The 13,918-nt window shown below is 35.5% G+C and overlaps 1 protein-coding gene and 1 long non-coding RNA gene across 8 annotated transcripts in view; one reads left to right on the top strand and one right to left on the bottom strand.

Moving 5' to 3' along the window:
• The window catches only part of LOC125248412, a 30,999-nt gene extending 27,242 nt beyond the window's left edge, over positions 1-3,757 (top strand). For both annotated transcript variants that reach the window (XM_048160270.1, XM_048160271.1), the window contains 4 exons: positions 2,103-2,269; positions 2,464-2,588; positions 3,226-3,278; positions 3,407-3,757. In XM_048160270.1, the coding sequence (XP_048016227.1) occupies positions 2,103-2,269; positions 2,464-2,588; positions 3,226-3,278; positions 3,407-3,411 (350 nt within the window). In that variant the 3' untranslated portion in view covers positions 3,412-3,757. The remainder of the gene's footprint in view (positions 1-2,102; positions 2,270-2,463; positions 2,589-3,225; positions 3,279-3,406) is intronic.
• LOC125248424 overlaps positions 1-10,636 on the bottom strand; it is an 86,268-nt gene extending 75,632 nt beyond the window's left edge. For 5 of the 6 annotated variants that reach the window (XR_007180301.1, XR_007180305.1, XR_007180302.1 and 2 more), the window contains exons 1-5: positions 10,047-10,226; positions 8,769-8,892; positions 3,388-3,443; positions 2,672-2,890; positions 2,093-2,222 (exon numbers count right to left, since the gene is read on the bottom strand). This is a non-coding gene — a long non-coding RNA (uncharacterized LOC125248424). The other variant, XR_007180303.1, reaches the window with a different exon arrangement.
• Between the last annotated feature and the right edge of the window lie 3,282 nt (positions 10,637-13,918).

The raw sequence follows: 13,918 nt of genomic DNA, 5'->3' as shown, positions 1-13,918 counted from the left end.
CTTTTATGTTTGTAACATTCTGCTGTTTGCTTGAATGCCAGTATGATTGAAAGAGTACTGGGCATATTTCAAGCAGAATTGTTTTTTCTGTTTATTTTACAGTGGGGTAGGCAGGAAGGGATGGGTGATTTACAGGAAATATTTTTTCCTGTACATTGGAAAGGATGTCTTCTATTCCACCGCATAAAGAGAAGTCAAGCGTGAGACCTGCATGAAGCGAACATCCATCCAGAACGGACATAAATTAAGAAAACTTCATAAAAGTGAGTCAACTTTTTAGAGAAAAACACATTCTGTTGTGTATAGGTTCAAATTAATTCTTAAAATGGAAATGGAAGGCAGTCCAGATTCAACTACGAGAACTTCCAGTTATACCGGTTGTCGCAAGAGGTAGGAGAAAACACAACAACAAATAATTCTTATTCATTCAGTGTCATTAGAACATGAGAGAATAACACTGATTTCCTTTATATTGTAAAACAACGTATATAATGTCATCTGTCGAATAAGGGAATCACAAGTGAAAGTTAAATTTGTACGTCTTTACGTCATACACAATACGTAACAAATCATACGTAACAAATACATCAGCATATTTCATTCGGCATATGCAGCATGACTGCATATATTCAAAATCAAAAGGTAAAATTTAAATACAACCATGTAAGTTTTATTCAAAATAGGAGGAAGAGTAGGCCTATTGCAAAACTATTGATAAATGCATGTATAGAAATAAACACCCTTTTACCGTTAGATGACTTATGCATGACCTTCAACATTCTGTTCACCATGCTGCAGAGTTACCTGCATAGTTTTAAGTCTCTGGGTAACGATTTAAAGTGATGATAACTGTTGTTATGAAGCCTTTTTGTTTGCTATAGTCAAGACGAAAGCGGTTATTCATATAGCGCTAAATATCACATAGCAGTTTGAGTCAGTGGGGAGAGTTGCGTTAACTATCTCTTTCTCATTCGGGCTTTACAAAACCATTTTCCTTCTCTTTTAACCTGCTGAAGCATCCCATCATACATAATTAAAAACATTGTAGCCTTAGCATTATATTCCTTTAAATAGTGGAAGTGTGTGTTGGTGGATTTTGATGAAAGAGTGTTAGTGTTATCCTATGCCCTAGGTTTGTGAGCAGGCCGCAAGTTTGTGTTTGTTTTGAAAAACATACCAAAATATGTATATGGAGTACCGAATTCAGACCAAAAGCAGTCTGACTCACTGGGGCTTCTAGTTTGGCATGAATTTTGGAATGCTAAGGTTATTCTTAATAAATGTTTTAGTATTAGGAATAATTACTGATTCGAAGCAGATTTTGCTTCTTTTATTTAAGATTTTGCTGATTATAATCAGATTTTTTTTCTTTTCAGGTCCCAGTCCAATGTGAAGACACTGATAAAGTGCGTACATTTGTATTGTTTATTAAAATAGAGAACTATTAAATATTTGCTTGAACGCTACAGATAACGTGTTGTAACTCTCTGCAGATTTCAGTTCAGTGTCAGGACGACCAATTCGGATTGAATCCTGAAGTGGTTTATGGAAAAAATTCCTTTCCCTTACGGAGGTGCACTCCATTTGTGACTGGCTCTTATCATGGGTAAAACTTTGACATTTACCTGGAACAGATATACATGTTGTAGTAGACAATCAGTTTTAAGCCTATTGATTTTGCATGATATAATATATTCAAGTGTAACTAGTTATTTTCCCCCACATTTTACCTCATTTGTAGGGTAAGAGTTACTGGACAGAATCACACTGGTAAGTAAATTAAATATTTAATACTCTCTCTCTTTCTCTCTCTCTCATATACATATATATAAATATATTAGTATATAGTATGTGTGTACTATAAGTGTTTTTGTGTTATGCATTGTTTCTATTTGTTTTTATGTTTCCTCAGCTGCTGGTCAAGTACAGGATTTATTTGCTGTGAATGGACAAATCTCCACAAACACAGATGCTGTGAGTGCCGTCAACCTAACGTTCACAGATGGTAAGAAATGTCTAAAAAAGTCCAAACTATCAAAATGCAACATAAAACACTTGTATCAAGGTTCAGTAACAAAAAGACTTGATGTACCTTGATCTAGGGATCTCTCCAGGATTCATGGAACCCGATGGCATGGGAGACAACGGCCATGAGCTGATGAATGGAGATGAACGTTATAGAAAAGAGAAACATGTGCATCCAAAGGGAAAGAAGAAAAAGCCTAAGAGAGGGGGGAGAACATATCGAATTCACAATTACTTTGAAAAAGTATTTAGCCAACATCTAATTGTTGTAAAATGTGATTTGATTTGAAAAATATCACTTTTCTATTAATGTAGTAATGTGTCATGTATACATTATCTATTATTTGTTGCATTAGTTAGCCCATTAGTATTCATTTAACCAAACCCAACTCCATAGGCTGCTGTAAATTGAAGGGCTTTGTTTGTGTTTTATTAAAGGTGTCCGTACAGTGTCAGCATGATCCATATGGATGTGGTGGGGTGGTGGTAAATGAAGATGAAACCTTTCCCATGACCTCAAGCTGTATCCCAGATATCACTGGGTACAATCAGAGCCTATCAAGGTAAGCCTTTCAAAATGTATTGAAAGAGATGCCTTAAAGGATTAGTTCACTTTCAAATGAAAATTAGCCCATGATTTACTCACCCTCAAGCCATACTAGGTTTATATGACTTTCTTCCTTCTGATGAATACAATCGGACATATTTTAATAAATATCCTGACGCATCCAGGCTTTATAATGGCAGTGAACAGGGTTCGCGAGTATGAACTGAAGAAAGTGCTTCGATCCACATCTATCCATCCTAAACGTGTTCTCCACATGGCTCCGGAGGGTTAATAAAGGCCTTCTGAAGCGGAGCGATGCTTTTGTGTAAAAAAAATAAATAAAAATCCATATTTAACAAGTTATGAAGTAAAATATCTAGCTTCCGCTAAACCGCCTTCCATATTCAACGTATGCAGAAAGTGTAAAACTCTTGCAGTTCAAAAAGCTTACGCTAAATCCTATACCTTCCCTATTCAACTTACGGAAAAAGTGTAACTGACGTGATGTCAGATTACACTTTCTTTGTAACTTGAATATGGAATGCTATGTAACATTGTGCAACCTATGCTAATTGCGAAATATTTGCTTTTTTGATCCTTTGTTTTCCAAAGAATGGACTTTGAGTGAACTTAATTTTTTGTGTTTGCAACAGATATAGACATCGGTTCAGTGCTGGAGTCATTACTGCAGAGAACTGGAATGATGGTAAGATTTTAATTTGTTTTCTAATTACTTTAGCTCTTAGAAATTTCTTACTCACTTTAAGTGCACGTCTGTTTACTATTTATTTGTAAACGCTTATAATGAAAAGCACCTTATCTGTTCCAATCCAGGTTGAGCCTCTTGCAGGAGGAGGAGAAGAACCTGCATCTGAAGGGGGAAAATAAAAAGTCATTTCATTAGGAATACACATGAGAGATTTGCCCATGCAGAGTAAAGATTACTGGTGTTGTGCCGAATTCTGACCCCCGACAAATTATCAAAGGTATTAATAGGCAATCAAATAGGTAGTGACTTCAATGAGGTGGTAATAATTAGGCAGGAAGTCGAAATTCGTCACAACACCGGCAACATGTGAGAAGTGCCGGTACGCAAGAAAACATGATGGTACACAGATTAAAATGTAGAAGTGCTTTAAGTACTGGTTCCTGCCCCTATGTTCATAATAAAATTTTGGGAAAATACTTTAACTGTCTTTCTATTAATACAGTACAGTGAATGACAATCATCTGTGGTCTCCTAATGGCTTACATTAATGGCAGTTTAGTGTGTGATTAATTTACACCAAAACAAAAGATAACATGTATGCCTTCATCTCCTAAAACATTATTTTGGTCTTACATTTCATATTGAACTCAGACAAGCCCAGTGCCGGCTCGTTTTCCGTCAGTTGAATGTGTGCAAAGGATTGTGGGTGACTGAAGAACATGAAGGATACACGATGTATCCTTCAAAATTATCTGAGTGAATTAAAGAAGCAGAACAATAGCTGCCTTCCAAGGATCCTTCAAATTGAGACGGCCTTCGGCGGTGCTTGATGACGTGAAAGCTGAGATATGCAGCTTTACAAGGACGCAGCCTTCCATTTGAGAAGCACCCAGAGTGTGCAAGGATCTGGCCTTTTGAATATCCACTGGAAATAGTAGACTGCCTAGGTACCTTCTGGATAATCATTTCACGATTTGGGACACACTAATTCTTATTTTAAACAAGACGGATATACCCCAGTATGTGAACTGGGATGTACAGTAATTAAAACAGCACACCAGATATTTTAATAGAGATGAGAGAAACACGAATTAAAATGATGGAGCTTATGGTGGTATTTTTGTGGGTACCAGCACATAACGGAGTTAAAGGAAATGAAATAGCAGATAAAATGGCAAAGGAAGGTACTAAAATAATCACACTGATTTTAAAGTTGGTATCAACAGGGCAGAAATCAAGAGTATTATTAAAAAGAGACTGAAGGAAAGATGGCAAAGGCAATGGGAGGAAACAAGAAAAGGGCTATGGTTTCACAGGATTCAAAGGAAAGAAATGAGGTATACAGGGAGGAATAAGAGGGAAGAGATAATATCAAGGCTTAGGTTTGGACACACTGGACTAAATGGAACACTATTCAAAATAGGTAAACATAACACAGGGTAATGTGATTTCTGTGGGCAGAAAGAGACAGTAGAACGTGTTATGGTATATTGTCAGAAATATGAAACGGCAAGAAGACATTTAATTCGGAAATTAAGAGAGATGAAAATATGTTTTGATTTAATAGATATTCTGCGAAAAAAAATCAAAAGATATGTGTTATAATATAATGTTTCAATATCTTAGAGAAACTAATTTAAGTAAGAGGATAGTTATATATTATATATATATATATATATATATATATATATATATATACTTAGGTTTGTACGTTCTTTCAGCTTAAGTAAATTATGCATCACAGTCACACAAATAGTGTCTGTGTTTCTCACAGACAATAAATAAAAGAAATGAAACTATGCTCTTTAATAAATAAAGTAAAATATGACTGTTATGAGTCAGCATGAGCGCATGTAGAAAGCAAAAGCAGCATGTAGTGAGTAAACCGGATGTTATGTGAATGTAGCAGTTTTGGAACTAACAGGTCAGCCATGACACGTGGAACACAAAGGGTATTTCATATGAAATTTTATATGCACAAAATGCAGAATAATAAGATATTTTTTAAGCAAAGTAAAACTGAATCCTACAGTATTATGTAGATGAACTTCCTTTATATAGTGGAAGGGTGTGTTGGTGGATTTTGATAGCGTGTTAGCGTTAGCCTATGCATCTAGGTTTGGGGGCAGGCCACAAGTTTGTGTCATGTTTTGAAAAACATGATGTTATCATCATAATGCGGAAGACTGGCGAAAAAAGGAACAATTTTGATCATAGTCTGGTTATTTTAAAAATAGGTTTCTGATTAAGTCATTTGCATGTCAAATATGTATATGGAGTACCGAAGAAAGACCGAAAGCAGTCTGACTCACTGGGGCTTCTAGTTTAGCATGAATTTTGGAATGCTAAGGTTGCTCTTAATAAATATTTTAGTATTAGGAATAATTACTGATTCTAAGCAGATTTTTCTTTTTTTCTTTTTTGCTGATTCTAATCAGATCGGTTCTCCACAGGATTTTCATTTATCTGTATTTTTTTCTTTTCAGGTCCCAGTCCAATGTGAAGACATTGATAAAGTGCGTACGTTTGAATTGTTTATTAAAATATTGAACTATTAAATATTTGCTTGAACGCTACAGATAACGTGTTGTAACTCTCTGCAGATCTCAGTTCAGTGTGAAGATGACCGATTCGGGTTGAATGCTGAAGTGGTTTATGGAAAAAATTCCTTTCGGTTACGGAGATGCACTCCATTTGTGACTGGCTCTTATCATGGGTAAAACTTTGACATTTACCTGGCACAGATATACAAGTTGTAGATGTTCAGTTTTAAGCCTACTGATTTTGTATGATATAATATACTCAAGTGTAACAATTTTCCCCCCACATTTTACCTGATTTGTAGGGTAAGAGTTACTGGGCAGAATCACACTGGTAAGTAAATAAAATATTTAATATATATATATATATATATATATATATATATTGCCAAAAGTATTGGGACACCCCTCCAAATCATTGAAATCAGGTGTTCCAGTCACTTCCATGGTGACAGGTATATAAAATCAAGCACCTAGGCATGCAGACTGCTTGCATTTGTGAAAGAATGGGTTGCTCTCAGGAGCTCAGTGAATTCAAGCGTGGTACCGTGATAGGTTGCCACCTGTGCAATAAGTCCATTCGTAAAATTTCCTCTCTCTAGAACAGTGTAGACGTGTTTCTGGAGTGACGAATCACGCTTCTCTGTCTGGCAATGGCCAGGAGAATGGTACTTGCCTGACTGCATTGTGCCAAGTGTAAAGTTTGGTGGAGGGGGGATTATGGTGTGTCTGCGCACCAGTGCACAAAGCAAGGTCCATAAAGACATGGATGAGTGAGTTTTGTGTGCAGGAACTTGACTGGCCTGCAGAGTCCTGACCTCAACCCGATGAACACCTTTGGGATGAATTAGAGCGGAGACTGTGAGCCAGGCCTTCTCTTAAATGCGCTTCTAGAATAATGGTTCAAAATTCCCATAAACACACTCCTAAACCTTGTGGAAAGCCTTCCCAGAAGATTTGAAGCTATTATAGCTACAAAGGGTGGGCCAACTCCATATTAAACCCTACGGATTAAGAATGGGATGTCATTAAAGTTCATGTGCACGCAAAGGCAGGCATCCCAAAACGTTTGGCAATATAGTGTATATGCACTGCATTCCAAATTATTATGCAAGTGACATATCAGAAAGATTTCAGTAGAATAAACATTCAGATTTTAGTTTTTCTAAGAAAATGCTTGTTTGTTTATTTATCCATGTCTTTTTAAATAACTGGTATCAATCTCAGACAAAATAATTTGCCAGGTCTATGGAAACCCTACTTAGAGGTTGTTCCACATTATTAAGCAAGTCACAGTTCTCATGAAATATGGGGAGGAAGAAAGATCTTTCTGAAGATGAAAAGCATGAAATGAAGCAATTTTGTGCAAAAGGCATGAAAACAACTAATATTGTGTGAAACTGAATGGAGATTATCAAATTATCATAAGATTTGTGAGTGATTTAGAGCACAGCAGAACTCGGTCAGATAAAGGCAAAGGAAAGTTCCTGTCAAAAAACTTGATTGCATTAAAAGGGCAGCTATAAAAAAAGCCCCAAACAGGTATTTGTTGAGCAGCAAACAGGTATTTGAAGCTGCTGGTGTCTCTGGAGTCTTGAGAAGCTCTCCATGCAGGCTGGCAGTTGTGCGTAAAGATGCATTTTAGCCACTCCAAACCAAACCTCACAAAGAGAAACATTTACAGTGGGTTTAGAAATACATGAAGACTCATTTTTAAATAGTTTTATTCACTGACTAATGCCGTACTACAATGGATGGTCTAAATGGATGGATTTCTGGATGGTTGGTGAATGGCCACCACGTTCCAACAAGACTGCGATGTCAGCAGGGAGCTGGCGGGTGATGATTTGGGCTGGAATATTGGAAGGTGAGATGGAAGGTCCCTTTAGGTTCTCTGAGGGTATTAAAATGACTTTTGCAAGATATGTGGAGTTCATAATTGGCCATTTTCTGTTATGGTATAAAAAGGAGGATAGTGCCTTCTGAAATACAATGCACTATGCACTATCCCATGCTGCAAAAAAACACCACAGCAATAAAACTGTTTGAAAATGTATTTCTACACCCACTGTAAATGTTTCTCTTTGTGAGCTTTGGTTTGGAGTGGCTAAAATGCATCTTTACGCACAACTGCCAGCCTGAATGGAGAGCTTCTTGAGACTCCAGAGACACCAGCAGCTTCAAATACCTGTTTGCTGCTCATCACTGGCTTTTTTTATAGCTGCCCTTTTAATACAATAAATTTTTTGACAGCAACTTTCCTTAATAAGCCTTTATCTGACCGAGTTCTCCTGTTCTCTAAATCACTCACAAATCTTATGATAATTTAATAATCTCCATTTAGTTTCCACACAGTATTAGTTGTTTTCATGCCTTTTGCACAACATTGCACCATTTCATGCTTTTCATCTTCAGAAAGATCTTTCTTCCTCCCCATATTGCATGAGAACTGTGACTCGCTTAATAATGTGGAACAGCCTCTAAGTAGGGTTTCCATAGACCTGGCAAATTATTTTGTCTGAGATTGATGCCAGTTATCTAAAAAGACATGGATAAATAAACAAACAAACATTTTCTTAGAAAAACTAAAATCTGAATGTTTATTGTACTAAAATTTTACTGATATGTCACTTGCATAATAATTTGGAACGCAGTGTATTAGTATATAGTATATGTGTTCTATAAGTGTTCTTGTGTTATGTATTGTTTCCATTTGTTTCATGTTTCCTCAGCTGCTGGTCAAGTACAGGATTCATTTGCTGTGAATGGACAAATCAATGCAACTGTAGGCTTCTCCACAAACACAGATGCTGTGAGTGCCGACAACCTAACGTCCACAGATGGTGAGAAAATGTCTAAAAAAGTCCAAACTATCAAAATGCAACATAAAACACTTTATCTTGGTATGATTTGTATCAAGGTTCAGTAACAAAAAGACCTGATGTACCTTGATCTAGGGATCTCTCCAGGATTCATGGAACCCGATGGCATGGGAGACAACGGCCATGAGCTGATGAATAGAGATGAACGTTACGAGAAGCATGTACGTCCAAAGAGAAAGAAGAAAAAGCCTAAGAGAGGGGGGAGAACATATTGAATTCAACATTAAGATTGAAAATGTATTTAGCCAACACCTAATAGTTGTAAATTGTGATTTGATTTGAAAGATATCACTTTTCTATTAACGTAGCATACATTATCTACTCTAACAGTTTCTGTAAGCTTAAGTAGTTCTAGTTCTATCTTTATATACTATGATTCTATAACTCTAACTTCCTGTACTGTAAAATGCTTAGATGTATAAATAAATGAATAGACACAAAGCAACAATGCATGCTGTCATTCATTATTGTAAAAGAATCTTAGTTAAGAACTGATACATACAGTCAAAGACTAGAAAGGACTTTGATACAGTTCAGAGTGGCAGTAAAATAAACTGTCTGCAGTGCAGACAATCTGCAAACTTTATAAATACACAAACAGGAACTTGAGTGAAGGATTCATGGATAGTGACCTCTAGTGGTTGGATGATGGAATGACAGGCTTGGATATGAAAAACAGTGAATGTACTACATGGATCAAGCATTACAGGTTTTTGCAAACACATTCGCAGTCCTACAATATGATTTGCTCAAGATTACATGCATTGGCTTCTAACTGGTTTTTCAAGACCCATCCGGCTGATATGCAGAAAAGTTGTGTACAAGATGTTTTAAGATTGAGAAACCTGATTTCATCACCCCAACTGACAAGGTCAGATTGTGATAACACGTTATTTTGATGGTCCATTTTAGACATACTACTAACTTTGCAACTACATGTCAACTAACTCTCATTATAGTATCAGTAAACAGCTTAATATCTGCTAACACTTTATTTTGATGCTCCTCCAACAGACATTGAAGTAAATTTGCAACTACATGTCACATATTCTACTTACCCTAACACCTAACCCTAATCTAACAGTCTACTACAGTCTACTAATATTCTTAGTGTTAGTTGACAAGAAGTTACTTATAGTTAGTAGAATGTCTAAAGTGGACTATCAAAATAAAGTGTAACTAAGTGTTGTTGCAAACAGGATGTTGAATTAAAAGAGCAAAATTCACTCCAAGATACACTGACTTATGTTTTGAAAAAAAATATTAATCATCTATATTTTCAGAAATTACATAAGAAATTATTCCACTACATAGGTCTACAGTCAATTTAATTGAACTCTTACCTGAAATAAAACAATGTGCAAAGATCTGCATGGTTTGTTTACTTGCATGACGGGTCAAGTCAGCAGGAATGACTCATCTGCTTTTGTGGTTTTGACTAACAAATGAAAGCAAGCAAACGAACTGGTACAGGAAGGGATGGGTGATACAGAAAATATCATTTCCTGTTTGTTGGAAAGGATACCTACTATTCCACAGCATAAAGAGAAGATGAGGGGGAGACCGGCATGAAGCAAACATCCATCCTGAATGGACATAAATTGAGTCGAATTTATAAAAGTGAGTGTATAGGTTTAAATTAAACTTTTTAACAGGAAGGTAAGGCTTCAGATTCAACTATGAGAACTTCCAGTTATACTGGTTGTCACACGAGGTAAGAGAAAACACAACGTCTTCTTATTCATTGAGTTCATTAGAATATGAGAAGATAACACTGATTTCCTTTGTATTGTAAAATAATTTATATAATGTTATCTGTCGAATAAGGGAATCACAAATGAAAGTTAAATTTGTACGTCTTTACGTCATACGCAATGTAACATCATACATACCAAACAAATACATCCGGGTCAATATAGTGCAGCATGGCCTCTGCAAATGAACATGAAAAGGTTAAATTTTAATACAAACATGCAACCCTACAAGTTTTTTGTTTTGTTTTGTTTTTTCAAAATAGGAGGAGAAAGAGTAGGCCTATTGCATGTCTTTTCTTAAATGCATGTATGAAAATTAATGGTCTTTTACCGTTAAATGACTTCAGTGTGGAATATGCGTGACCTTGATTGAAAACATTCTGTTCACTATGCTGCTGAGTTAACGGCATAGTTTTAAGTGTCTGGGTAATGATTTAAATTGATGATAACTTGTTATTAAGCCATTTTGTTTGTTATAGTCAAGACAAAAGGGGTTAGTCATATTGCGATAAAATCACATGTCGGTTTGACTAAGTGGTGAGAGTTATTAATCATCTCTAATCATCTCTTTGTCATTCAGGCTTTACAAAAATAACTGTTATGACTGGACATACTCCATTTGATAATTTCCTTCACTTTTATCCTTCTGAAGCATTATACCATTTTTTGATGTCAGAAAAAGCCAAAACTTTCAAATGACGTTAATATTTCGTAAGATACCTATTTTAATTTTATTATCCTTTTTATTTTATGTTATTTTTTTAGGGCTCAAACACCAACGGTGTGAGGAGTCGAGGACCCCAGTGGAATTGTTCGGTTTGTTTATTTATTTATATATATATATTTTTTTTTTTTTTTTTTTTGCTATAATGTCTTAAATGATGTCACTAACATTGCATGCACAAAAATTGTTGTCTGTAATAATAAGGCCTCAAATTTTAAGAGCAACATGTTTTGGCTGTAAGTTATAAATCATAGAGTAATTGATTTTTAAATATCTACTTTTAATCAACATTTTGAACTTTATACTTTTACTTTTGCTTCAAAATGTACTTAAATGTGTCTTAGTGTCATGTATACATTATCTATTATTTGTTGGCATTAATTAGCCCATTAGTACTAAAAACCCAACTCCATAGGCTGCTGTAAACTGAAGGGTTTGTTTGTGTTTTATTAAAGGTGTCCGTACAGTGTCAGCATGATCCATATGGATGTGGTGGGGTGGTGGTAAATGAAGATGAAACCTTTCCCATGACCTCAAGCTGTATCCCAGATATCACTGGGTACAACCAATACCTATCAAGGTAAGCCTTTCAAAATGTATTGAAAGAGATGCCTTAAATGATTAGTTCACTTTCAAATGAAAATTAGCCTAAGCTTTACTCACCCTCAAGCCATCCTAGGTGTATATGACTTTCTTCCATCTGAAGAACACAATCGGAGATATTTTAATAAATATCCTGACGCATCCGAGCTTTATAATGGCAGTGAACAGGGTTCACGAGTATGAAAGTGCTTCCATCCACATCCATCCATCATAAACGTGTTCTCCACATGGCTCCGGAGGGCTAATAAGTGAATTGATGCGTTTGTGTAATATAAAAATCCATATTTAACAAGTTATGAAGTAAATATCTAGCTTCTGCTAGACCGTCTTCCGTAATCAACGTATGCAGAAAGTGTAAAACTCTTGCAGTTCAAAAAGGCCTACGCCTTCCCTATTCAATTTATGGAAAAAGTGTAACTGTTGTGACGCCAGCTTACACTTTCTTTGTAACTTGAATACGGAAGGCTATGTAACATTGTGCAACCTATGCTAATTGTGAAATATTTGCTTTCTGATACATTGAGTGAACTTAATTTTTTGTGTTTGCAACAGATTTAGAAACCGGTTCAGTGCTGGAGTCATTACTGCAGAGAACTGGAATGATGGTAAGATTCTAATTTGTTTTCTAATTACTTTAGCTCTTAGAAATTTCTTACTCACTTTAAGAGCATGTCTGTTCACTATTTATTCGTAAACGCTTATAATGAAAAGCACCCTATCTGTTCCAATCCAGGTTGAGCCTCTTGCAGTGACTCAAATCTAACTAGGTGTTCACATGGTCGCTCTTTCGAGGAGGAGGAGAAGAACCTGCATCTGAAGGGGGAAAATAATAGTCATTTCATTAGGAATGCACATGAAAGATGTCCCCATGCAGAGTAAAGAGGACTAGTGTTGTGTATGAAGTACTCGGAAACCATACTTGAGTAAAAGTATAGATATCTTGACTTTGGTAGAAGTTAAAGTCACTGTTTAGAATGTTACTTGAGTAAAAGTTTTAAAGTATGAGATATTTTTTGTACTTAAGATTGTGTTCAGTTTGAACTCTTTCTTACATTTTGTTTCTTTGAATTAAAAAATAGCTAAATGTAATTTTTAAATATAGAAAATACTAATATATGAATTATACATTGATCGTTCATGTTAATTCATAGTGCATTATAACTAATGTAAGAGTATTACTAATGTAATTTTGAAGTTAACAATAAACAATACTTTTATTAACCTTATTCAATGTTACAAATGGACTCTTATTGTAAAGTGTTACCATTTCATATAAATCCAATCAGTCATGCTTAAAAATGACCATCTTTACAACAGAGGCATAGCATGGGTCTATGTATACTTTCACACATTATTTGCCTCTATTTTAGAGAACTTGATGATTATCTAATCAAAATATGTGTTACAGTGCCGATAAAAAAGAACTAAAATCTAATACATTTATGTTTCTGTTGCTGCATGATGAGAATACAGTTTAAATATGCAACTTCGCTGGATAACGAATGCATAACAGCGAATAAATGGATATAAACTAATGCAAATTAATGGTAACAATCCTGACATTAAACAGCTGGTGTTTTTGTCACGTTGTTTTAACCGCTTGAGGTACTACTAATGTTAGGATCCTCTCAGCCTCGACGCAAACTAACTTACTGTTCTCCACTAATGCAGTATCTAGTCATCAAACTAATTACTTATAATGATATAAAAACAAGTAGTGCACACTGTATAGTGTATAACATACCGTTTTGTTGTCCGTTTTAAATCCGTTTTTGAAGTGTCCCACTCTGTGCAGCGCTCAGCCTCACGAAACATGTCAAAACAAACTCCATGAGGCATCAGATAGTTTTTTATCACTTTTTTTTTCAGTTTTTAAGAGGGGTTAGATTAGGGACACGAGGTTGGGATTAGGCAATCAGGTAGCGATTTCAATGAGGGGGTATTTGGCAGGGAGTTGAAATTCGTCACAACAAATTTTTGTAAAAATACTTTAACTGTCTTTCTATTAATACAGTACAGTATAAGCTTGTAAACATTTGAAGGGGACTGTAGCCTACGTTATGGTTTTTTTTTGTTTGTTTGTTTTTTTTTTTTGGATAAAAAGCATCAGTTACATAAAAAAGAATTACACTGA

The sequence above is a fragment of the Megalobrama amblycephala genome, linkage group LG16 (genome assembly GCF_018812025.1).
Source record: "Megalobrama amblycephala isolate DHTTF-2021 linkage group LG16, ASM1881202v1, whole genome shotgun sequence".
In the NCBI taxonomy this organism is placed as follows: domain Eukaryota; kingdom Metazoa; phylum Chordata; class Actinopteri; order Cypriniformes; family Xenocyprididae; genus Megalobrama; species Megalobrama amblycephala.
This window is presented reverse-complemented; position numbering and strand designations above follow the sequence as displayed.